General features: G+C 42.5%; 1 protein-coding gene across 5 annotated transcripts in view; it reads left to right on the top strand.

Annotated features, from left to right (window-relative positions):
• The window catches only part of DGKH (diacylglycerol kinase eta), a 208,034-nt gene that overhangs the window by 84,331 nt on the left and 98,226 nt on the right, over nt 1-25,477 (top strand). For all 5 annotated transcript variants that reach the window (XM_027557145.1, XM_027557149.1, XM_027557148.1 and 2 more), the window contains exons 3-4: nt 7,683-7,793; nt 12,813-12,893. In XM_027557145.1, coding sequence (XP_027412946.1) covers nt 7,683-7,793; nt 12,813-12,893 — 192 coding nt within the window. The remainder of the gene's footprint in view (nt 1-7,682; nt 7,794-12,812; nt 12,894-25,477) is intronic.

Below are 25,477 nucleotides of genomic sequence, written 5' to 3' on the forward strand. Positions count from 1 at the left end.
GGACAACACATATAAATTTGCTTTGAAAGTGACTGTGTAAAGAGCATCTGTAAATTAGCAATAGTCTTAAAATCAGGATAGACAGATATTTTCCTGTCCCTCTGACTGTCTCTCCCCAGCCCTTCACACAGGGATGGCACTGATGTTTTTGGGGCTTCCCTGGTGGTTCACATGGTAAAGAATCCACTTGTAATGTGGGAGACCTGGCTTCGATCCCTGGGTGGGGAAGATCTCCTGGAGGAGGGCATGGCAACCCACTCCAGTATTCTTGCCTGGAGAATCCCATGGACAGAGGAGCCTGGCGGGCTGCAGTCCATGGGGTTGCAGAGTCAGACAGGACTGTCGACTGAGCACTACTATTTTTATACACAGTAAAAAGAAGCAGGCTCAGATGTGCTGAATGCCAGGAGCCATGAAGTCATTTATAGTCACTCTTTTCCATTTTCTACTGTTTTCTTTAAAAGACAAACTTATATACTTTAAAAGTTATTTGGGGATCTCCCTGGTAGTCCAGTGGTTAAGACTTCACACTTCCAATGCAGTTCCATTCCTGATTGGGGAATGAAGATCGCATATACCGCCTGGCACGGCCAAGAAATAAATAAAATAAAAATGGTTTCGGTTTAACACTTATGAAGGTCTTAAACTGTCAGTGAAGAGAAAGTTGCTCAGTTGTGTCTGACTCTTTGTGACCCCATGGACCACACAGTCCAAAATTCTCCAGGCCAGAATACTGGAGTGGGTACCCTTTCCCTTCTCCAGGGGATCTTCCCAACCCAGGGATCGAACCCAGGTCTCCCACATTGCGGGCAGATTCTTTACCAGCTGAGCCACAAGGGAAGCCCCTTAAAGTGCCAACGAATGTGTTAATTGGTAACGTTAAAATACGGAGAACACAGTCTTTGCTCTGTGAATGTCACAGCCTGGTGGGACCACAAACAGGCCACTCAGTTGTCAGAGGTGCCGTTAAACAGGTAGGAGGAGGATGCATTCAACAGGCAAAGGTGGAGGTGTTCGCTTTTTCCTAGCGGGGGGGGAAGCCTTCCGGGGGCCGTGGCACTGAGTCGGAGTGCAAGCGATTAGGAGCTTTCAAGACAGGTGATTGTGGGGACTTCCCTGGGGGTCCAGTGGTTGAGAAGTCCACCTTCCAGTTTAGGGGATGCGGTTTGATGCCTTGTGGGGGGTTAAGATCCCACATGCCATGGGGCAGCTTAGTCCTCCTGCTACAACTACTAAGCCCTCGCCCCTCGACGAAGATCCTGCCTGCTGCAGCTGAGAACTGACACAGCCAAATAAAAGGATATAATATATATATATATATATATATATATATATATATATAATTTTTTTTTTTTTTAAGACAGGTGATTGAGGAAAGGACATTTAGGACAGAGGGAGGAGCCTGCAAACCGGCAAGTGGGGAGTTTGGAGAGCATCACACAGGTGTCTTTTCTGACACATATAGAAGTTTGGACTTTATATTGAAGGCAAAAAAAAAGATACAGATGAACTGATTTACAAAATAGTAAAAGAACCATAGACATAAAAAACAAATGTATGGTTACCAAAGGGGAAAGAGGGGGGAGGGATAAATTAGGAGTGTGGGATTAAAATATACACACTTCTGTGTACAAAACAGATAACCAGCAAGGAGCTACCATATAGCACAGGGAACTCCACACCATGTTTTGTAATACCCTATAAGGGGAAAGAATCTGAAAAGGAATTGGTATATGTATAACTGAATCACTTTGGTGTATATCTGAAACTAAGACAATATTGTAAGTCAGCTACACTTCTATTTCTGCTTTATTGACTACGCCAAAGCCTTTGTGTGGATCACAATAAACTGTGGAAAATTCTGAAAGAGATGGGAATACCAGACCACCTGATCTGCCTCTTGAGACACCTTTATGCAGATCAGGAAGCAGCAGTTAGAACTGGACATGGAACAACAGACTGGTTCCAAATAGGAAAAGGATTACGTCAAGGCTGTGTATTTTCACCCTGCTTATTTAACTTACATGCAGGGTACATCATGAGAAATGCTGGGCTGGAAGAAGCACAAGCTGGAATCAAGATTGCTGGGAGAAATATCAATAACCTCAGATATGCAGATGACACCACCCTTATGGCAGAAAGTGAAGAGGAACTCAAAAGCCTCTTGATGAAAGTGAAAGTGGAGAGTGAAAAAGTTGGCTTAAAGCTCAACATTCAGAAAACTAATTCATGGGAAATAGATGGGGAAACAATGGAAACAGTGTCAGAGTTTATTTTTGTGGGCTCCAAAATCACTTCAGATGGTGACTGCAGCCATGAAATTAAAAGACGCTTACTCCTTGGAAGGAAAGTTATGACCAACCTAGATAGCATGTTCAAAAGCAGGGACATTACTTTGCCAACAAAGGTCCATCTAGTCAAGGCTATGGTTTTTCCAGTGGTCATGTATGGATGTGAGTGTTGGACTGTAAAGAAAGCTGAGCGCTGAAGAATTGATGCTTTTGAACTGTGGCGTTGGAGAAGACTCCTGAGAATCCCCTGGACTGCAAGGAGATCCAACCAATCCATCCTAAAGAAAATCAGTCCTGGGTGTTCATTGGAAGGCCTGATGCTAAAGCTGAAACTCCAGTACTTTGGCCACCTCATGCGAAGAGTTGACTCATTGGAAAAAACTGATGCTGGAAGGGATTGGGGGCAGGAGGAAAAGGGGATGACAGAGGATGAGATGGCTAGATGGCATCACTGACTTGATGGATGTGAGTCTCAGTGAACTCCGGGAGTTGGTGATGGACAGGGAGGCCTGGCGTGCTGTGATTCATGGGGTCGCAGAGTTGGACACGACTGAGCAACTGAACTGAACTGAGCTGAACACTTAAAAAGAAAACTGGAAGGACTCTAAGCAGCGGCATATTGTTACAGGGTTTTCATTTTAGAAAATTGCTTTAATAAACACGTGGAGAAGAAATATTAGGTTACTTATGCTTTAAAAAAAAACAGCCTTATAGAACATAAGTAGACTAAACGTTAATTTTTCTTCCTCATTGCCTTAAGCAACTTCACAAAAATCTGAAAACACCCACGTTTTAGCCTTTGAATTGCCAAGAGGTTTGTTCCCTGAGTGAGTTATCTCTCTTTAGCATTTCAAGAGTTTGTGTTTGGGTTTAAGAATGTAGACTTTCTACCCTGGGCTACAGCAGCATGGCTTATTCCTACCCTCTGTCTCTCAATCTTTTTTTTTTCAACATTAAATTATTTTTTTAACACCGAAAACATTTTGTATTGGGGTTAGCCAATTAACAGTGTTGTGGGAGTTTTGGGTGAACAGAGAAGGGACTCAGCCATGTGCACATGTAGCCATTCTCCCCCAAGCCCCCCTCCATCCAGGGTGACACCTAACACTGAGCAGATTTCCATGTGCTCAGGACTTTGGAATGGTCATGTACACACTGCTGTATTTAAAATGAATAACCGACAAAGACCTGTTGTATAGCACACGGAACTCTAGCAGTCTTTTGCATCTAGTTGCCCAAGGCAAGTGCTTACACTTTCTCTTGGTTCCTTTCTGTCTCTTGCCCTTCATGTCAAGAAGGTAAGGCTGGTAAGGTAAGTAAGAAGGTAAGGCCGGCAAGGCCAGTAGATTTTGCCTCCAAACTAACAGCTCAACTTTCGCTACTTCTGTCTGTCTCAGTGATGCTACAGTCATAGTTCCATCTTCCCTGGTCTGTCCCTGGGACTCCTGCAGTCACCTCCTAATTGGTTCTCCCCTTGCTTCCTCACCCATTTCTCCGTCTCTTGCTTCAGACAGCTCACTAGCTTTTTGCACTGAGAATAAAAAGCAAACTCCCCTTGTGGCCAGCATCTCCTGGCTCTTGGCTCCCTTCACTTCATCTCTGGATACTCTGCTTCCATTCCAGCTGTTATTTGCTCTCACAGCAGCCTGCAAACACTTACTCACTTCTTCCGAAAAGCTCTTTTAATTTGGTGCCTGGCAAATACTCCCTGAACTTAATAGCATCATGATATCATAGTAACACTTGCTGCCATTTATTAAATATTTTCTGTAATCCAGATGGTGTGCTAAGTGCTCTTGAGCCATTATCTTATCATTAAATTAGATGCAATCAGCTTGTGAAGTTGGCATTATTATGCCTGGATTTTAGGGGAGGAAATGGGGGCACAGAGAACTGAAGTAACTTGCCCAGATTTATACCGTAGTGTGTAGTGGAGCCTGGCTTGAAGGCTGTCTGTCTGATTCTAAGTCGGGCTCTTTGGTACTGAAGATACGAAAATGTTTTGTTATCATTAAACTTTAATGCTCTCACAATTCCTGGAGGACCATCTGAGAGCAAGCTCTAGAGGGAATCTTCTAATTATATTGAAAGTAAACATTAGTATGACCTAACTACCCTATTAGAGGAAATAAACTTTTCTCAATATTTTATGTCTTGTTGATAATAAAAGGCAATAATAATAAAAGTGTAAAAGTTGGAAATAAACTCTGGAGTCAAACAAACATGAGTTTAATCTCAGCATCTTCTGTTCATTCATACAGACTTCTATATCATGAAAATGAACTGCAAGTGAAAGTTGCTCAGTTGTGTCTGACTCTTTGTGACTCCATGGACTGTAGAGCCCATGGAATTCTCCAGACCAGAATACTGGAGTGGATAGCCTTTCCCTTCTCCAGGGGATCTTCCCAACCCAGGGATCGAACCCAAGTCTCCCTCATTGCAGGAGGATTCTTTACCATCTGAGCCACAAGGGAAGCCCAAAAATACTGGAATGGATGAACACAATAAATATAATAAGTTACATTACATAATGGACTTCCCGGGTGGCACAGCAGTAAAGAATCCATCTGTCAATGCAGGGGACACAGGAGACCAGGGTTCGATCCTTGAGTCGGGAAGATTCCCTGGAGTACGAAATTGCAACTCACTCCTGTATTCTTGTCTGGAAAATTCCACGGACAGAAGAGCCTGGCAGATTACAGTTCATGGGGTCACAAAGAGTCGGACACCACTGAAAACTCACTCACACACATTGCATTATATGTTACAAGATGGGAAGTACTTTGTGTGGGGAAAGTAAGATCAGGATGGAGGGAAATGTGAAGAGTATGTTAAGTAGGTCAGTGAGGTGGGTCTCATCGAGAAGATCAGAGACTTGAAAGAAATGAGGGAGTTCATCAGATGGATATTTGAGGGCAGAACCGTCTAGGAGGAAAGAAGAGGTGGTGTTCAGTCCTGAGGGTCGTGCATGTATGCCTACTTAAGAGAGATGCACTGTTGTGAGGGAGGGAAGGTGACCAGGTGAAGGAGAGGTACTAGATGAAGTCAGAGGGGTTCCAAGGATGTTGTTGGTGGCAATAAAATGAACTGATATACACATAAAGCAGCCAGCGCAAGGTGTAGCCAAGAACCATAGAGGCCCTGCCCACCTCTTCCAGCCACATCTCTTGTTGCTCCCTGTTGAGAGCCCTACCTGTGTTTATAACCAAAAATTCTATGAAGATTCCCCAAATATCTGGGCTGATTTAAAGTTTTCTACTTTTACACACACCTAAAATACGCTTGGAAAACTCAGCAGTGACCACAGGACTGGAACAGGTCAGTTTTCATTCCAATCCCAAAGAAGAGCAATGCAAAAGAATGTTCAAACAGTTGTGCTCATTTCACATGCTGGCAAGGTTATGCTCAAAATCCTTCAAGCTAGGCTTCAGCAGTACATAAGAACTGGAGAGCTTCCAGATGTAGAAGCTGGATTAGAAAAGGCAGAGGAACCAGAGATCAAATTGCCAACATCCATTCGATCATGGGATAAGCAAGAGAGTTCAAAAAAGCATCTACTTCTCCTTCGTTGACTATGCTAAAGCCTTTGACCTAAGGATCACAGCAAAATGTGGAAAATTCTTAAAAAGATGGGAATACTAGACCACTTCACCTGTCTCGTAAGAAACCTGTATGCAGCTCAAGAAGCAACAGTTAGAACTGGACATGGAATAATGGACTGGTTCAAAATTGAGAAGGGAATATGACAAGGCTGTATATTGTCACTCTCCTTATTTAACTTTATCTAGAATACATCATATGAAATGTTGTGCTGGATGAAGCACAAGTTGGAATCAAGATTGCTGGGAGAAATATCAACAACCTCAGTTAAGCAGATGATACCACTCTAATGGCAGGAAGTGAAGAGGAACTAAAGAGCCTCTTCATGAGGGTGAAAGAAAAGAGTGAAATCCAACATTCAGAAAACTAAGATCATGGCATCTGGTCCCATCACTTCATGGCAAATAGAAAGGGAGGAAGTTTAGCAGTAACAGATTTTATTTTCCTGGGCTCCAAAATCACTATGGACAGTGACTGCAGCCATGAAATTAAAAGACTCTTGCTCCTTGGAAGAAGCACTATGACAAACCTAGACAGTTTATTAAAAAGCAGAGACATTACTTTGCCAACAAAGGTCCATCTAGTCAAAGCTATGGTTTTTCCGTTAGTCATGTATGGATGTGAGAGTTGGACTGTAAAGAAGAGCACCAAAGAATTGATGCTTTTGAACTGTGGTGTTGGAGAAGACTCTTGAGAGTCCCTTGGACTGCAAGGAGATCAAACCGGTCAATCCTAAAAGAAATCAACCCTGAATATTCATTGGAAGGACTGATGCTGAAACTCCAATACTTTGGTCACCTGATGCGAAGAGCTGACTCACTGGAAAAGACCCTGATGCTAGGAAAGATTAAGGGCAAAAGGAGAAGGCGGCGACAGAGGATGAGATGGTTAGATAGCCACTAACTCAATGGACATAAATTTGAGCAAACTTGGGGAAACAGTGAAGGACAGGGGAACCTGGCGTGCTACAGTCCATGGGGTCATAAAGATTGAACAGGACTTATTAACTGAACAACGACAACAAACCCTTCCTTATCTTCTGATAAACTCCTTGGAGACCCACCTAAGGCTGTCCTCTGGGAGGATGACGCCTTTGACTCCCTCTGAGGCAGAGCTTTCTTTTTTGAACCACCATGCACCATGCTTTGTGTTTGTGTGTGTTACAGTAACACATAGTTGATGATAATTGACATTTAATGAGCACTTCCTATGTGCCATGCAGTGAATCCTTTACGTGTTTTAAAGGCTTATTCTTGACAACAACAGCCCGGAAAGGTATATCTTGTTGTCATCTTCGTTTTACAGATGAACAGTTAAAGGCAGAAGATGTTTATTGATTTGCTTAAGATCATCCAGCTACTCAGTGGTGTCACCAAGAGTTGATCACAGTGTTTCTGGCTCCAGAGCTCATGCCTGCTTAACCATTGCATTTACTGTACATCTACCCTTCCATCACTTATTAAGTCTTTTCTATATATAAGTACGCATTTGAATAGGTACGTGTATTCATCACTGTGTTGAAAGCACTAGCTTTGTGGATGTGTCTTCCATACTATTTGTGACTGCTTTGAGGGCATGTCAGATTCGCCTTGGCTACTTGGAGCTTCGCATATGTGTTTCCGTGCGAGTAAAGTGCGAGTAAAGTGTGAGTAAAGTATTTTCTCCCGTAATTTGCAAAACATGAGAAATAATATTCAAAATGTCAGCGGTAGTGTGTCATGAATTTTGAGTGTTAATTGGCTTTGAATTTCATTTTAATCATGTTGTGCTTCTGCTTCTGCTTCTCCCTAGACCAGTATTAAAGAGGGACAGCTGCTGAAGCAAACCAGTTCCTTCCAAAGGTGGAAAAAGCGATACTTCAAACTTCGAGGTCGTACACTTTATTATGCAAAGGACTCAAAGGTAATTTGAGAGAATGCTAGTTGCAAGCATTTGAGGGCTGCAGATGGTTCTGTAAACTGTCTTTGTCTTGGGGCTTTGTATAGCATTACTGGTCTAATTCAATATAAATAGGCTTCATCTTGGACCAGATCACAAGGGGGTCTATTTGAGACAATTTCATGTGATGTCCCCTAAGGACATTCTTATGGCAAGGTTCTAGTGTAGTTTTCTTTCTTTTTTCCTTCCAATTGAGATGAAAATTTAAATGTAACTTTATTAGATATAATAAAGTCTAGACTTGAATTCCCCCCTTTCTTGCTAATTTTTACCTTATAAATCTTTTCCTGAACATGAGAGAGGATTTGCTATAGTTGCTAAGAATTCATACTCTGATTTCAGACAAGAGTTCATATTCCAGTGGAGTGGCAGTGAGCAGCATATTGTTGAGAGGACCCTTAAATAATGAAAATGAAGTGCTCATGTAATACCAAGCTCAAAGCAATCATTCAGTTAGTCTAGCAATTAGAAATAAAAATCATAGTGAAATAAAATCAAGGCTTAAATAATTTTTATAAAATAATTGAATGAAATAAGAATGATGTAGCTTTGGAAGAAAAAATGATATTGATGAGCTTCCACTTAAAACTGATACTTTACTATTCCTTCAAAAATAAAATTAAGATGGGTGCCCTCAGTAGACACTGGAGCCCCACCAAAGTGGCCCCCTGCCCTGTCAGGCCTGGCAGACACCTTTGGCCATCACTCATGTTGCCTCAAAGTGTCTCCTGCCCCAGGGTCATCCACACACATCAGAGCATCCATCACGTTGCAGTTGGGCCTTTCAGTCAGCCACACTGGCGTCCAGTCCTGCATGCGAGCACATCCTCAGAAAGTGCTGCCAAGCTGCATCAGGAAAACAGATGCCGCCCACCGAGGGGACGCTCCTTGAGCATCTGACCCTAGTAACCAAAGGAGACCACGTTACGGGGCACTCCCTGAGCATCTGACCCTAGTAACCAAAGGAGACCACGTTACGGGGCACTCCCTGAGCATCTGACCCTAGTAACCAAAGGAGACCACGTTACGGGGCACTCCCTGAGCATCTGACCCTAGTAACCAAAGGAGACCACGTTACAGGGACCAGCCATGCTACACAAAGCCACTCTCTCAAGACCAGGAGGCGTAGCTGGTCTACCCAATATGTAGGAAAAAACACAAAGTTAGACAAAGTGAAGAAACAGAGGAGTATGTTCCAAACAAAATAAGAAGACAAACACTCAGAAATAGATTGAATGAAATGGAGATAAGCAACCTTCCAGATAAGTTGTTCAAAGTAATGGTCATAAAGACAACTCACTGAACTCAGTGGAATAGAAAAGTGAGAATTTCAACAGAGATAGAAAATATTTTTAAAAAAAATCAGAACTGAAGAATACAATAATGGAAATGAAAAATACACTAGAGGAAACCAGCAGCATATTAGATAATTCAGAAGAAAAGACCAGTGATCTAGAAGATAAGTTAGTGGAATTCACCCAGTTGGAACAGCAAAAAGAAAAAAGAAAAAACTAGCTTAAGGGACCTCTTGGGCAACATCAAGTGTGCTAAGATTCACATTACTGGAGTCCCAGAGGGGAAGAGAGTGAAAAGGACAGAAAACCCATTTGAAGAAATAATGGCTGAAAAACTTGCCTAACCTAAGGCCTAGCACCACCAGGGAAGCCCCAACCTAAGGCCAGCGGTTTTCCTTATTGGTTTTCTGTCTGAATGACCTATCTACTGATGTAGAGGGGTGTTAAAGTTGCCTGCTATTACTGTATGACTGGCAGGTTTCTCGCATTATGTCTGTTAATATTTGCCTTATGGATCCAGGTGCTCCTATGTTGGGTATATATGTATTAACTAGTGTCACATTTTCTTGTTGGATTGATCCCTTTACCATTAGGTAATGCCTTTCTTTTTCTCCTGTTGCAGTCTTTGTTTTAAAACCATTTTATCTGGTATAAGTGTTGCTATCCCATATTTCTTTTCATCTATGCTTGTATGGAATAGCTTTTCCATTTGCTCACTTCTGGTCCGTGTGTGATTTTAGATCTAAAGTGAGTCTCTTGCAGACAGCATAAGTATGGGTCTTGTGTTTGTATCTGTTCAGCTACCCTGTGTCTTCTGATTGGAGCATTCAGTCCATTTACTTTTGAAGTGATGATTGATAGGTATGTGCTTCCTGCCGTTCTGTTAACTGTTTGCTGGTTATCTTTGTTCTCGGCTCCTTTTTTTTTTGCTTTTTCTTCCCTTGTGATTCCATGACTTTCTCTAGTATTATGTTTATATTCTTTTCTTTTTATTATTTGTGTATCATTTTCTCTAACATCCTGCAGAAAAACCCAAAAGAACTTTTTGACCAACCCCATATTATCACAGTTTTTGGTTTGTGGTTACTGCTTATATCACAACCTCTGTATATTACAGTCTATTTTAAGTTGATAGTTGCTTAAGTTTGAACATGTTCTAAAAGCACTACATTTTTATTCCACTCAACATTTTATGTTTTTGATGTTATTTTACTTTGTGTATTCCTTAATTATTGTAGATATATATGATTTTACTGGTTTTGTCTTTTAATTCACATGTGGCCTGCATTGGCAGGTGGGTTTTTTTTTTTTAACACTAGTGCCCCCTGGAAAGCACTCATACCTTCGATCTATTACTTTTACTACATTTTTGCCTTTACTGGTGAGATATTTTCTTTCATAATTTTCATATTTCTAGTTATAATTTTTCTTTTCTGTTTAAATTTCTTTAACATTTCTTGTGAGACTGGTTTAGTGGTGATGAACCACAGTGTGGACAAGCTGTTGCTTGCTTGGGAAACTCTGTCTGTCAATTCTGATATATGATTTTGCTGGGTACAGTATTCTTGGTCAAGTTTCCTCCTTTCAATGCTTTGACTATATCATGCCACTCCCTTCTGTAAAGTTTTTGCTGAAATGTCAGCTGACAGTGTTATGGAGCTTCCATGTATGTAACTAGTTGTTTTTCTCTTGTTGCTTTTAATATTCTCTTTAACATTTTAGCATTTTAGTTATAATGTGTCTTGGTGTGGGTCTCACTGGGTTCCCTTTGTTTGAGTCTCTCTGTACTTCCTGGCCCTGGATACCTGTATCCTTCACCAGGTTAGGAAAGTTTTCAGCCATGCAAATAGAAATGAAAAGAAATACGGGATAACAATCTTGCCATTTGCAAAAACATGGATGAATATAGAAGGTATTATGCTAAAAGTGAAATAAATTAGACAGAGAAAGACAAATACCATATAATTTCAATTATATGTGGAATCTGTAAATTATGTGTGGAATCTAAAAAACAAATGAACAAACAAACCCAAACAGAGCCTTACAGATATGGAGGACACATGGGTGCTGCCAGAGGGGAGGGGATGTGAGGTTGGGTGAAGCAGGTGCAGAGGATTGAGAGATCCACACTTTCAGTTACAAAAGTAAATGTCATGTGAATTTAATATGCAGGAAAAGGAATATAATTAATAATATTATAATAATTTTATATGATGACAAATGGTTACTTAGGCCATCGCTTGATGATGTATTTGATTGTCAAATTACTATGTTGTACTCTTGAAACTAACATAATAGTGTATGTCAACTATACTTCAATTTAAAAATAGTAAGATTTATTGTTACTGCACTGGTAAGATAATTGATAATTTTTATATTAAAAATATGTTTGTGATATAATACTTAGTATAGTTATACACCAGGAGGTAAAAAATAAATAAACAAACCTAATTCTTAGCTTATGCAGCTATGGAAATAATAGCAAAATGAAATAATCTTATTTTAAAAGCCATTATGTTCACAGTTAAACCCTGATCTGGCTCCATCCTGACCCCGCATATTTATTTCCAGGCAACACTGACCATTTGATCGCCTACAGCCCAGCCCCATATTTTCCATCTCCAGGATGATTTTCCCTCTGTCTCCACTTGAAGAAATTCCCTGTTTTCTTTAAGATCCCTCTAAAGTTGTCTTTATTCCAGTATGCACAAGAGAAAGTGTTTGTTTTCTGCTGGAAAAATTATCTATGACCTTCCATAGTATTTTGCATATCTCCTCTTCCACATTTAATAGTTTACCTTACTTAAAACTAGTTGTGTCTCTTCAGTTCCCATGCTAGATTATAAATTCTTTCTCGTTAGGGAACAAGTCTGATTGTCAGATTGGTTGGCTTGAAGTAGAGTTGCATTACACCCTGCAGATCTTGGGGAGTGGTGGAAACTTAAATTAGATAAGGGAGCCCTTTTTTCTGTATTTCTAGAGGAGCAGTGTTACACTGACATCGCTGGAAGTACACTGAAGGACTGTGGATGAGGACCAGTTGACTGAAAGTAGGAAGGATACACATATTGACTAGAATTTCCTAATCTCTCAATGGTCCATTTTTAAAGATTTTAATTCTATGGAGTTTTTAACCACTGAAACTTTTTTGATTAAAATGCTTTTCAGCCTAAAAAAAAGTGATTGAACCTGCCCCCCCCCCCAAAAAGAAAAGAATATAAATAAAACTTTTAAGAGTATATAAAGAAAGTCATCTTATGTTTGCAGAGCATATGCACCGTCTCATTAGAACACATTTACAGATGAGGACAGCAACATTCAGAAGGTTCGGTAACTGGCCGTGACCTGAGCCAGGACTAGTTCTTCTCATGGTGGGGTATGTGAGTAGGTGTGCATATCACACACTTAATAGGTTCCCCATAAACGATGCTTCTGGAGAGCACAGGGCGTTTTGCAATGAGACTATGTACCAGGGGGCTTCTCTAAAGTCCTATACAGTTTGAAATTTATGTGTTTGGTTTTACTCACAAAGTATCACTAACTTAAGTTTTTCATCATTTTTTTTTATTTCGAATTCCTGATATAGCTTCATGGTCATGACCTGATGGTAAAAAAAAAAAAAAAAAATTACTGAGGAGCACTGAGTTAGGTTTTCAAATAATATGTTTGTGTTCTTTTTCATTAACAGTCTCTGATATTTGATGAAGTTGACCTCTCAGATGCCAGTGTAGCTGAAGCAAGCACGAAAAACGCTAACAACAGCTTCACGGTATGCTTCTATTCTGCTGATTCCCTCCTCGAACGTTATAGAAAAACCTTTGCAAAGCTTGCACTGAACGCCCTCCTCAGTTGCCAGCTGCGCGTCATGTGTGCTGGAATTCCCACCAAGACAATAAACCTGATTAGTACCTTGTAGATTCTAATACCCCAAACCATTCGTGATTGTTTGGGTCAACAAACCAATCCATTAAATGTATATTTTAAATATATATATATTTTGGATGTCTTAATTTTAGTGCTTTAAATATTTCACCTCCTTAAATATAGTAGTTCAACTGATTCCACTGTTCTTGAATATTCACAACGTCTGTTTTTTTCCCTTTGGTCTTAAAAACAGTATTTTCTCTTTTTCTTCTACTGTTACTCCAGTTGCTAAGGTTTACACCTTCATTTCTTCTCATTTAAGTAATTCATTTGGCAGCTATTTCAAGAAGAGTCCTCAGTTCTAGTTAATTTTTTTTTCAATTACAAATCATGTTGCTTCAAAGGCCTCATAGGCTCAGGTTGCATCTGTAACTCCATTATGCTGCTGCTAAGCCGCTTCAGTCGTGTCAGACTCTGTGTGACCCCATAGACGGCAGCTCACCAGGCTCCGCTGTCCCTGGGATTCTCCAGGCAAGAACACTGGAGTGGGTTGCCATTTCCTTCTCCAGTGCATGAAAGTGAAAAGTGAAAGTGAAGTCTCTCAGTCGTGTCCAACTCTTAGCGCCCCATGGACTGCAGCCTACCAGGCTCCTCTGTCCATGGGATTTTCCAGGCAAGAGGACTGGAGTGGGGTGCCATTGCCTTCTCCAGTAACTACATTATACAGCCCTATAAACTCCTACCACTGCATTCTAGTGTTGCTGATAATTGCTTGTCCGTATGCGTCCCACCCATACAGCATTTCTTTCTGAGCCGAATGCTTTTTCTGCTTCCTCTGACTTAAACGATGCCTCCTGCATCTGTAGCTGTGGAAAGTCTACCGACGCTTCAAAGCTTATGTCAGATATCCCATTCTTTTTGTACTTCTTTGATTACAAAAATACAAATTAAATATGAATTGAGGATCCACCATGTGCCAGGAACTAATAAACATAATAAATGAGATTCAGAGATGAAAATACATATATATATACCACTCTGCTGAAGATATGCACAGTATAACTGAGTGAAGTTCATCTGGGATACTTTGTGTAGCTGCATCCTTAGGTCTGCTCAGGTGCTCTTTCTGGGTCCTGTCGCCATCCAGGCTCCCAGCCCCTCTTCTGGGAAGCCACCAGCATAGACAGCAGGGCGTTGTGTTCATGCCCTAGGCACGCAGGTCAGGGAGGACAGACAGGTGCAGGGCAGTACCATGATGGAGGTGAGCTCCAGAAAGTAGGGCTGGGGGTGGAGAGGAAGCAAGAGTTCAGATTTAGTCTGATTGATTTATGGACGTGAGAGATAATTCATGCTGCGTGCATCCCTCCCCCTCCCACCTCCCCAGGGACCATTGAGTTTGAGAAGCGAGAGGACAGCCAAGAATAGAATCCTGGGAAAAGCTTCACAACATAAGGTTTGGCCACTAAAGACTGAGAGAGAGCACTCTGAAGTATAGAAGGAACGGCAGGAGGCAGTGATGTTATGAAAAGCCAGGGGAAGGGAGTATTAAGGCGGAAGTTGTCACACATCAAATGCTGTAGAGAGGTCAAGCCCAAGAAGAAAGGAAGAGCGTCTGTTGAATGTGGAATCAGGGCAGGTCATCCGGTCACACTGGTGGGAGCAGTGGCAGTGGAGGGTCATGTGCACGAGGCACATGGAGATGCCAAGTGGGAAGGCAGAGAGAAGCAGCATGGATTCCTGATCCCAAAGCCTGGCTGTTAAAATAAGGAGCTGGGACACAGCACCAAGAACTTTCAGGTTCGAAGAGGCAGCTCTGGTTCCGTTGTTGTAGTAATAGATCTTTTGCTTTGGTTTTTAAAACTGGTTTTTGAGCGTGTCTATACCACCAGAGGACAGAAGTGTTAGATCAAAAGTTTGAAGCTTCAGGAGAGAGAGGGCGTAACTGATGGAGAGTATTTGCCAAGTAAACGACAGGGGGTGGGACCCAGAACACAGGTTAAGAGGTTAGCCTTTAAAATGGATAGCTGGAACCTACGATATAGGGGAACAGTGAAAGTGTTAGTTGCTCAGTCATGTCTGACTCTCTGTGACCCCATAGACGGTAGCCCACCAGGCTCCTCTGTCCATCAATTCTCTAGCAAGAATACTGAACCTGCTCTACAGCATAGAGTTCAGTCTGGTGTTCTGTGGTGAGCTATGGTGGGGTTTGGGAGGAAGGGGCATGGAGGAGGGGATATATGGATGCATATAGCTGATTCACTTTGTTATGCAACGTTTTAGAGCAGTTATACCCCAATTAAAAAAAAAAAAGAAAGAAAGATAACCCTGAACAAGACACAGAAAGTTTATGGAAGTAAAGGTGTGGGCAGGAAGATCATATATTTCAAAACCAAACACTACTGTTTTCTCAGTGAAATTAAAGATAAGGATATATACTATGAGTAGGAGTTCAGGAGGGTTTGCAAGAGCTACTGTAGAAAATGAGAATTATCACTGAACAGAGTCTAGTAGAAGATTACTAGGTAGTAGAGAGTGTCTGCCAAAGATTGGAGATTAAGTTTAGAAATGTTCTTCATTCCTAGGCCAACAGAGTTCTCTATAAGATGAGTAAAGAAAAACAGCTAAGTTGGCCCAGGATTGATGACTTCTAGGGTACATTGGAGGGCTTCCCAGGCGATGCTAGTGGTAATGAACCCACCTGCTGATGCAGGAAACAGCGAGACCTGGGTTCGATCCCTGGGTTGAGAAGACCCCCTGGAGGAGGGCATGGCAACCCACTCCAGCATTCTTGCCTGGAGAATCCCATGGACAGAGGAGCCTAGCAGGCTACAGTCCATGGAGTCACAGAGTCAGACATGACTGAACGACTTAGCCCGCAGGCAGGGCATATTGGAAAGAAAGAAACAGATTGTTGGATTTCAGGGATCAGTAACTCATCCATCTTCCCCCTCTGTGTTCTCAGTTTTTGAGAATAGAGTATAAGGAATAAGGGTTGACTTTATTAATGGCTGAACAGGATCCAGTAACCAGTAAATACAGAGCTTCTGATAAGTTGTTGGAGGCTCAAGGGCAAAATGTTGCTTTTTATTCCTTCCTCTGAAGTGAGGGTGGGGTTGGGTAATTAAGCTATCAGATTAACCACTTGCCTTCCCTGGGGAGTGAACAAGACAAGCATCTTTTCCCCTCCATGGAGACTCAAAGTGATGGTTGCAGATAAGAGTTTCTCCCTGACCAGGATCCAGAGTTTAATATGAAAAAGGGTTCCAAAATTTAAGATTTGAAAGATGGAGTAACTTCAGGTGAAGACAAGACCTAGGGTGTTGGACTACGTAAAGGGACTTGGACAGCCTGGGTTTGGGAGAGGTTATTCACATAGTTTGTACAACTCTTTCTTGGACCTTCAACTGCATGCGGTGTCTCCTGTTGTGTCTTTTCCTAGAATTTACTATTTTCTGCCTTTTTTAGTTAAGTACTTGTGTTTTCATAACCTCCTTGAGAATAGGGACTCTGTCACACATTTAAGGGCATAGCTCCTTATCCATAAGTATTTGTTGATTTTAACGAATAAAATGAAAGTTTATTTGGGGTATGAGAAGACTTTTTTGTTGAATTATTTTTAGGAAATTTCTTGACTCATCCCAATGTTGTGTCTCAAGTTTGTTGAACTAGAAATGCAGAGACTAAAATGTTGGGTGGATTGCTTAGAATTTTATAGCAAGTCAATTCAATAGAACTTTGCAGGGTATAAAATGGAATAAGAGATATGTTTCCAAGCATGTTTCCAAGGACTGTTTAAAGACAGTCCTCCCTGTCTTTAAATATTTAAATATTCCACCTTCCTGGGTCACAGTGACTGCTGGCTGATGCTGTTATTTTGACCAGTTTGTGTCAGAGGTTAATGGTGTAGTTTGGTGAATCCAGCAAATGGTCAAATTCTGCTTCCCTTCAGTCACTCCTCCTTGCCTTGAAGTCCCTAAGGATGATATATCGACAAGGGACACACAGTAAATGGAAAATCTATAATTAGCAAACGGGAAGTGGAAACGCTGTGCTTCACCCCAAAACCCAGTTGTCAAGCTCTCGTAAAATGGGTTCTAGAGGGAGTGTTCTAACTCATTCTGTGGTTATGAGCGGGCATCGAGGCTGGCTGGGGCTCAGTAGGGGGATGCTGCAGGGAGTGGGGGGACACAGACCTCCCAAGGATGGTGTTAAGGGATCTGCAGGCATCGTGAAGACCTACCTGCATGAGGACTGCTTTTAAATAGTCGTGTGCTTTAATCCCCAGAGTGAATAATTGTTTTGCTTTGGAGGTTGTTTAAATTGCCTCAGGTATTGTATTAGTTTTCTTTTGCTTCCTAACAAATTGCCACAAATTTAGTGACTTAAAACAATGCTTATTTATAATCTTACAGTTTCTGTCGGTCTCGTAAGATAGCTGGATTCTTCTTCTTCAGGTCTCACGATGTTGAAATACATAGATATGGTAAATTAAATACACACACACACACACACACACACTCTTTAATTACCTTGTGTACTTAGTCACTCAGTTGTGTCCAACTCTCTGCGACCCCATGGACTGTAGCCCTCCAGGCTCCTCTGTCCATGGAATTTTCCAGGCAAGAATACGGAAGTGGGCTGCCATTTCCTCCTCCAGGGGACCTTCCCGACCCAGGGATCAAACCCACACCTCTTGCGTCTCCTGCATTGGCAGGTGGATTCTTTACCACTAGTGACACGACTTTGCACTAATTTTTTTTTAAGATTTTTAAAAAATGTGAACTGTTTTTAAAATCTTTATTGAGTTCGTCACAGTATTACTTCTTTTTTGTGTTTTGGTTTTTTTGGCCTTGAGGCGTGTGGGATCTTAGCTCTCTGACCAGGGATTGAACCCGCATACCCTGTGTTGAAAGACAGCGTCTCAACCACTGGACCACCAGGGAAGTCCCACATTGGCCTAATTCTGACCTGTGTTTGAATTTCTGGTTTTGCAAGTGTCTTCTGCTTTAGGCAGCAGCAACAACAAAATCTACTAATGCTGAACAGTTGTCAGTGATGTGATTGGGGAACAGAAAAGACCAATTCCTGACAGCCTTATTGGCATTTTATGAGTCCTTATGCTTTTGAACTGTGGTGTTGGAGAAGACTCTTGAGAGTCCCTTGGACTGCAAGGAGATCCAACCAGTCCATTCTGAAGGAGATCAGCCCTGGGATTTCTTTGGAGGGAATGATGCTAAAGCTGAAACTCCAGTACTTTGGCCGCTTCATGTGAAGAGTTGACTCTTTGGAAAAGACTCTGATGCTGGGAGGGATTGGGGGCAGGAGGAGAAGGGGACGACAGAGGATGAGATGGCTGGATGGCATCACTGACTATGGACGTGAGTCTGTGTGAACTCCGGGAGTTGGTGATGGACAGGGAGGCCTGGTGTGCTACGATTCATGGGATCGCAAAGAGTCAGACACGACTGAGCGACTGAACTGAACTGAACTGAGGTTAACATTCACAATTAATTTGCAGTTTAAGTTCTACCACGGCATTTTCTCTGACTATGGGATCAATAAAACTTTCTTAATTTTTTGGTCTATTTTTAATCGTTCATTTTCTTTATTTTATTGACATTTGCATAGTGTTCTGGGGTTTTATTTTCACTTTAACCTTTTTATCCCTAACACTTCTGTGCTATGTGTGATTGTGCTCTTCTGATACTAGACTGGAGAGCACTCATTTCCCTTTGGTCCCACTGGGCCCCCCAGGAAGGGGCTGCAGTTCCCCTGATAGCTATCCCAGAGTGCTTTCCTGCCGGGTGGGCTTCTTTCCGGCTGGTCAGTCTTTGCCTCTGTTCTGTCTCTTCTCACATCCGCTGCTCTCTTCATCTCTTTCTCACTAATCATGGCATTTACAGACCCAGCTTCTGTTGATTTACTATTGAACCATAATTGCTTTACAAGGTTACATTAGTTTCTGCTATACAACTAAGTGAATCAGCTGTAAGTGTACATATACCAGGGCTTCCTGGGTGCCGCTAGTGGTAAAGAACCCACCTGTCAATGCAGGAGACCTGAGAGACACAGGTTCGATCCCTGCATGGGGAAGATCCCCCAGAAGAGGAAATGGCAACCCACTCCAGTATTCTTGCCTGGAATCACATGGACAGAGGAGCTTGGCAGGCTACGGTTCCTGGGGTCTCAAAGAGTCGGACACGACTGAAGCGACTAAGCACATACATATATCCCCTAGGTATAAATATATCCCTTCCCTCTTGAGCTTCCCTCCTATGCTCCCACCCCTTTAGGTCATCAAAGCACTGAGCTGAGTTCCTTGTGCTATATAGAAACATCCCACTAGCTATCTATTTCACACATGGTATTGAATGTAAGTCAACGCTACTCTTCCGATTCATCCCTCCCTCCCTGTCCCCCTCTGTGTCCACACATCCATTCTCTACATCTGCAGCTCTTTCTGGAACTAGGTGATTTTTCCAGGTGCAGTGCTTAGACTCCAAAGTCAAACAATCAGGGTTTGGGTCGGGGCTCGGCCATGTCTAGTTAGGTGACCTCGGACTAATTAGTTAACTGCTCTAAATCCTTAACTGCTCAGTGTCCTTACCTCTGAAAGTGAAAAGTAAACGTATTAGTCTCTCAGCTGTGTCTGACTCTTTTTGACCCCACTGACTGTAGGCTGCCAGGCTCCTCCATCCATGGAATCCTCCAGGCAAGAATCTGGAGTGGGTAACCATTCCCTTCTCCAGGGGATGGTCCTGGCCCAGGGAACGAACTCTGGTCTCCAGCATTGCAGGCAGATTCTTTACTGTCTGAACCACCAGGGAAGCCCTACATATTGGGGACTACTGTTTAGCATTCCCTTGAACTTAATTATCCCTTGATTCCCTTCACAAGTGTCAGTATTGCCAACTTTTAAAAGTTTGGGGATTTTGAAAGAGAATATGGACAAACTTTATCTTGAGAAAACATTCCATCCTTCCTGTCTCTCAGAGATGTTGTGAAGATTTATTTCCACTCTTATCTCATATTATATTATTAGGCAAAGGGACCATTTTGTAATGAATGAAAATACAGTTGTTCCTTGTTGGTTAAATGTTCTTTGCTAAAGAAAAGCTTTTTAATGATTTGAAAGCCATCACAGTGGTGTGGTATACATCAGGCTTTCAAAGTGTACTGTTCAAATGACTGTTTTCTTTAAATTTTAATGAAGTTTAGGCTAAACCTTCAACAAAGAAGTCATCATTTTTAAAGAAATGATTGTATTGACGTTGGTGAAATTTTTTATGGAAGTTTGTAAAGAAAGCTTTTTTTTTTTAAACAAGAAAGAGGTACAAAGGTAATTTATTTAACTACCCTTGGCATTTTTAGTGAGTGATCTCCAAGTGTGTTTCAGATCCCCTGGCTATTTTACATCCCTGCCGGCTCACTCAGTTGTATGGAAACAGATGCCATGTGGCAACACTTGTTTTTAGAACTAAATGAGCACTGGAACAAAGAGTCCTTTTAGGTCTGGGTCACTTGCCATGGTCATGTAAACATGACCAAAAGTTGATTAGCATTAGACTATGATTCTTCTGATGAGGTTCTTAAAAGGAGACATGAAAGCAAACCAATAGAGGGAATACTCATAACGGTACGTAAAGTCCTGAAAATGGTGCTCTCACAGTACGGTCAAAATAAGCAGGCTGAGTTTTAATGGAAGGGAAGATGTTTTTAAGAACTTATTTCTTTCACGTTTACTTTCTGTTTATCCTGTTTTCCCCTTAGCTTTCTCTCTGTTGATGTAACTCACTTCATCTTCTCTCTTAAGAGAGAGGTCACATCCTTTGAACCTAAGGAAGTGTCAGTTTACTTTTGTCTATTAACAACGCAATCTTTAGTTAGGTGGAAATAGCAAAAAGCTGTTTTCTTTCTGTCAGTTTTGAATGCCCATCACAAAACAGGTATTCGGGTAAACAAGTTGATGTACAATCACTTAGAAAAGTAAGTTGCCTGCTTTATTAGATAATATTTAGTTTGCTGCATGGGGCTTCCCTGGTGGCTCAGATGGCAAAGAGTCTGCCTGCAGTGAAGGAGACTCGGGTTCGATCCTGGAGATGGGAAGATCCCCTGGAGAAGGGAAGGACTACCCAGTCCAGTATTCTGACCTGGAAAATCCCATGGACAGAGAAGCCTGGCGGGCTACAGTCCAAGGAGTCACAAAGAGTCAGACACGACTGAGCGAGTAACACTTTCTCTCTTTGCAGTCTGCTGTGTACCTCTTATAACTGTTTTATAAGATCACTGATCTCATCACTCATTCAATTTTGTACACCAGTCCTGTAATGTAGGTTCTAGTATGCTTCCCATTTTACAGTGAGAAATCTGAGACAGAGAAGTTAACATCTAACGTATCTGGGTTCTAAGGCCTTGATTTGTGCTTCTTTTTCGGCCGTGCTGCCTCTCTGTTGCATGGGCAGGCTGCTCTAACTGCGGTGGGCAGACTTAGTTGGCCCTTGGCGTGTGGGTCGCCTGACACACCCTTCTCCTTCCCAGCCTGGGAAGGTGGATTCTTATCCACTGAACCCCCAGGGAAGTCCCTTGATCTGTACTCTTGATACTCTGCTCTTCTGTCTCTCTCTCATAGATTTTTAAACGAGTATGATTCAGATAGTATTCCTGTTATTGGTTTTTACTTGTTCAATTGTGTTTTCTTTGCCAAGTCAATCACAGAGTCTTAGTGTTACTCGACGTGCAGTAGGTGCTTGGTGGTGGTACCACAGATTTAGAGCACTACATTTTATTGTGAAGGCAGCACTTTAAATAGAAAGATTCATAACAAAGCAGGTAACTAATAGTATAAAAAGCTAATATTAAAAAAAAAAGGTCTGGGAATCATGGGATTAATTGACATTAAAGGGCACTTTTTATTTTAAAGACTTGGGAAAATGTGACATCTGTTTAGTATTTGAAGGATTATTATGTATAAGAGGGCTTTCCAGGTGGCTCAGTGGGAAAGAATCCGTCTGCCAATGCAGGTGATGTGGGTTTGATCCCTGGGTTGGGAACATCCCCTGGAGCTGGATGAACGGCAGCCCACTCCAGTATTTTTGCCTGGGAAATCCCGTGGACAGAGGAACCTGGCGGGCTACACAGTCCATAGGGTCACAAAGAGTTGGACAGGACTGAGCATCTGAGCATGCGTTTATGTATAAGAAACAGTTGGCAGGTTTGGTGTACAGGACAAAGATCCTGTATTCGTGGAGGGACAATCTGAGCTCTACACAAGGAGAGAACTTGCTGTGTCATCTGATAGAACAAGCCTCTTGTGAGGTAACGGCTCTGCCCATTATTAGAAATCTCCAGTCATTTGCTTCCATGTGATCTGGAAGGGGCCTTCAAGAAGAGAGCGCTCAGGGCAGACTCAGGTTCAGAGAGCTGAAGTGACTTTCTCAAGGTTGGATGACTGATAGCTGTGCACAGCTGGTTTAGAATTCAGGGCTCTCCACCCTCAGGGTTCGTTGGGAGTAAGCAGGGGGTGAGGGCTATAGAGATGGCTGGACTTCATGCTGGACAGTGTGCATCCTCTGTCTCATCGCACACAGCAAGAGCTAAGGGACCTTCCTCAAGATTGCTGTTGAAGAGACTATTTCGTGGTGTGTGTATGTGGGTAGGGGCTAAGGAGATGGTGGAGCCTGAGATTTCCTTAGGCGCAAAGACTGTCTTCTTCCACCACTGAATCCCCAAGGCTAACACGGGGCCAGACACAGAAGGGAAAGACAGTAAATATTTGTCAAATGAATGAATGGATAGGTCTTATTGAAGGAGTGAGTGATATTTGTAGACTCTAGTTTTTAGAAAGGTGTTATTTCAAGTTTTAGCCTAGAGAGCACAATTTCCTAATTTCCCCCCATGGTGTTGGATTATAATATACCCATAAATATGTATATCCTTCTTTGACATCTATACATTATGACTCAGACTATTTTTATACCAACAATAAGCCTTACAAACATGATCCTCACTTATGTTGATCATTGCAGTATTTCCACATAATTACTAGATGTCTGAAAGTAATGTCGATGAAACTATTTTAATGTCTATGTTGATGAAAATATTTTCTTGTACTCTAAAGTGATACCACAGGCTTCCTTTGTAGCTCAGTTGGGAAAGAATCTGCCTGTAATGCAGGAGGCCTGGGTTCGATTCCTGGGTCGGGAAGATCCCCTGGAGAAGGAAACGGCAACCCACTCCAGTATTCTTGCCTGGAAAATCTCATGGACAGAGGAGCCTGGCAGGCTACAGTCCATAGGGTCACAAGAGTAGGACACGACTGAGCGACTACACCACCACCACCACCACCAAAGTGATACCACATTAATGCAATTGGAGTGGCTATTGTTTTGCTTTTAAAATCGATTCATATACAGTTTAGGTTAGACTTTATATTATGATTCTGATGATTTTTACATTTTTTGAAATTTGTATTTGTTTTTCTATAAAAGACACCAGGCCTTTAGAAATGAAATAGCATTGTTTCTGTGGGTGTATCATGTTAATCTTTTCATTGAGTGATACACATCTTTTTCAAGAGTACAACAAAATACTTTTTCACATTTTCATAAGCCACAGTCCTAGGAGGTAAGAAAACATTGGTCCTTTTGTAGCTAGACTGAAATGTTTGGAAATGCGGTGCGGGTGGGAGAACTCTACCTTTGTCTCCACCTTCATTAGTACCCTTCCATGAACCTATCAGATAGGTTTACTGAGATCTCCACCTTCACTAGTAACCTTCCATACATCTTTTAAATGGACTTTCTCAAGTAAACCATTGAGCATGTCCTTGAGTATCCTGGCAGCTCAGGAGCTCTGGGAACCCGGGCTTGGTTGCATAATCAGACCATGGGTGTCCAGATCCGTTTCACAAGAGAGCCTGTTGTTGTGTGACTAGACACCCCTAAAAGGCCGGGAAGGTTCTCTCGTCGTTGAGAGAGCTGTGTGCCTGGAGGTCCAGGCAGGGTACCGTGTTCAGTTGCTGTGCCTGGCATTACCACCTGCCTCTTGCCCAGCGCTGACTCAGGAGGAACATGGTGCTCGGGACCAGAAACCTGCAACCTGTACCGCAGGCCACATTCCCCCCGATTCTCCATTTTCAGAACTGCCCTTAGACATTCATTCATTCATTTAGCAAATAGTTATCCAAAGCTTAGGGGCTTCCCTGGTGGCTGAGACGGTAAAGCATCTGCCTGCAGTGCAGGAGAGCTGGGTTAGATCCCCAGGTCAGGAAGATCCCCTGGAGAAGGGAATGGCAACCCACTCCATTCTCCATGCCTGGAGAATTCCATGGACAGAGGAGCCTGGCGGACTACAGTCCATGGGGTTGCAAAGAGTCAGACACGACTGAGCGACTGACCCTATCAAAAAAGCTTACTGTATGTATCAGGCACTGCTAGATTCTGGATATTTATAGTGGCGAGTAAAAGGAACTGGTCACTGATACTATATTTTGAAAGAGTTTAAGAGCCTCCAGGAACAGGTCCCTATCTTTGAAGTATGTGGCCTTGGAATAGGGTTCTTGAGATATGAAAAACAATGAATTGCCTCCCAGCTAGGTCCAGAAACTATGCCATCACAAGAGCTCAAGTGATCGGAAAGAGAAGGTTTAACAAACTCTTAAGGGGCCAGGCCATTCAGGATTCCACAGACAGAAATCCTCTGGCATGGCTTCCACTGCTTTTCTGTACAAACGTGCACCCTGTACCAGTATTCCTGTGACCACAATATGGTGACCAGGTAGAACTGCTTACTCCTGCCCCTAAACACCAGTGTTGCAAGAAGCCTGTTCCCTGGGAAGACTTCGCCTCAGGGACCACGGCGATGGCAGCGGAAGACATCCATCCTAACGGGAGGCCCGGCCTGCGTCCTGGACGGTTGATCTTCACGGCACCCCCGCTGCACTGAAGTTGCCAGTGAATGGCCGCAGTGCTACACAGCCTCCCGTTCTTGGGCTTGTTGTAAATCTGCATTTCAGTGATACGTTCCACATACGAGGTCTTTCCCAGGTTCTAGCTAGCTGGTGGTGAGCTAGCTGATGCTGTCTCTCTGTGATCTTGGGAGCAGCTGCTATAGCTGCATGGACTTGAACTTCTAGATCGCATCTTCTCTCTGGAGAGATGCTGCGTGAAGACTGGCGAGGGTTGCCCAAGGTTTGAAAGAGCCGCCCCAGGCCCACCGGCCATCCAGCTCCACAGAGGCTTCGAAGGTGTGCAGACCACACAGGAGACACATTCACACCGCCAGCCTGGCCGCTCCACCGAGGCCCTTTTTGGAGAAGGGCTGTGGGGTTTATTTGGACTTCAGTGGACTTGACGTGGCTGAAGGCTCTTTAGTTCCATGCTCATTTAGATTAGCCCTGTCTTCTGATCTCCATTTGTCGGGCAGAATGGAGCCTTGAACCCTGTAAGAGACCAGATCCTATCTCACAGAGGTACTGAAATAGAGGCCTAA

Source organism: Bos indicus x Bos taurus, chromosome 12, assembly GCF_003369695.1.
Source record: "Bos indicus x Bos taurus breed Angus x Brahman F1 hybrid chromosome 12, Bos_hybrid_MaternalHap_v2.0, whole genome shotgun sequence".
Classification (NCBI taxonomy): domain Eukaryota; kingdom Metazoa; phylum Chordata; class Mammalia; order Artiodactyla; family Bovidae; genus Bos; species Bos indicus x Bos taurus.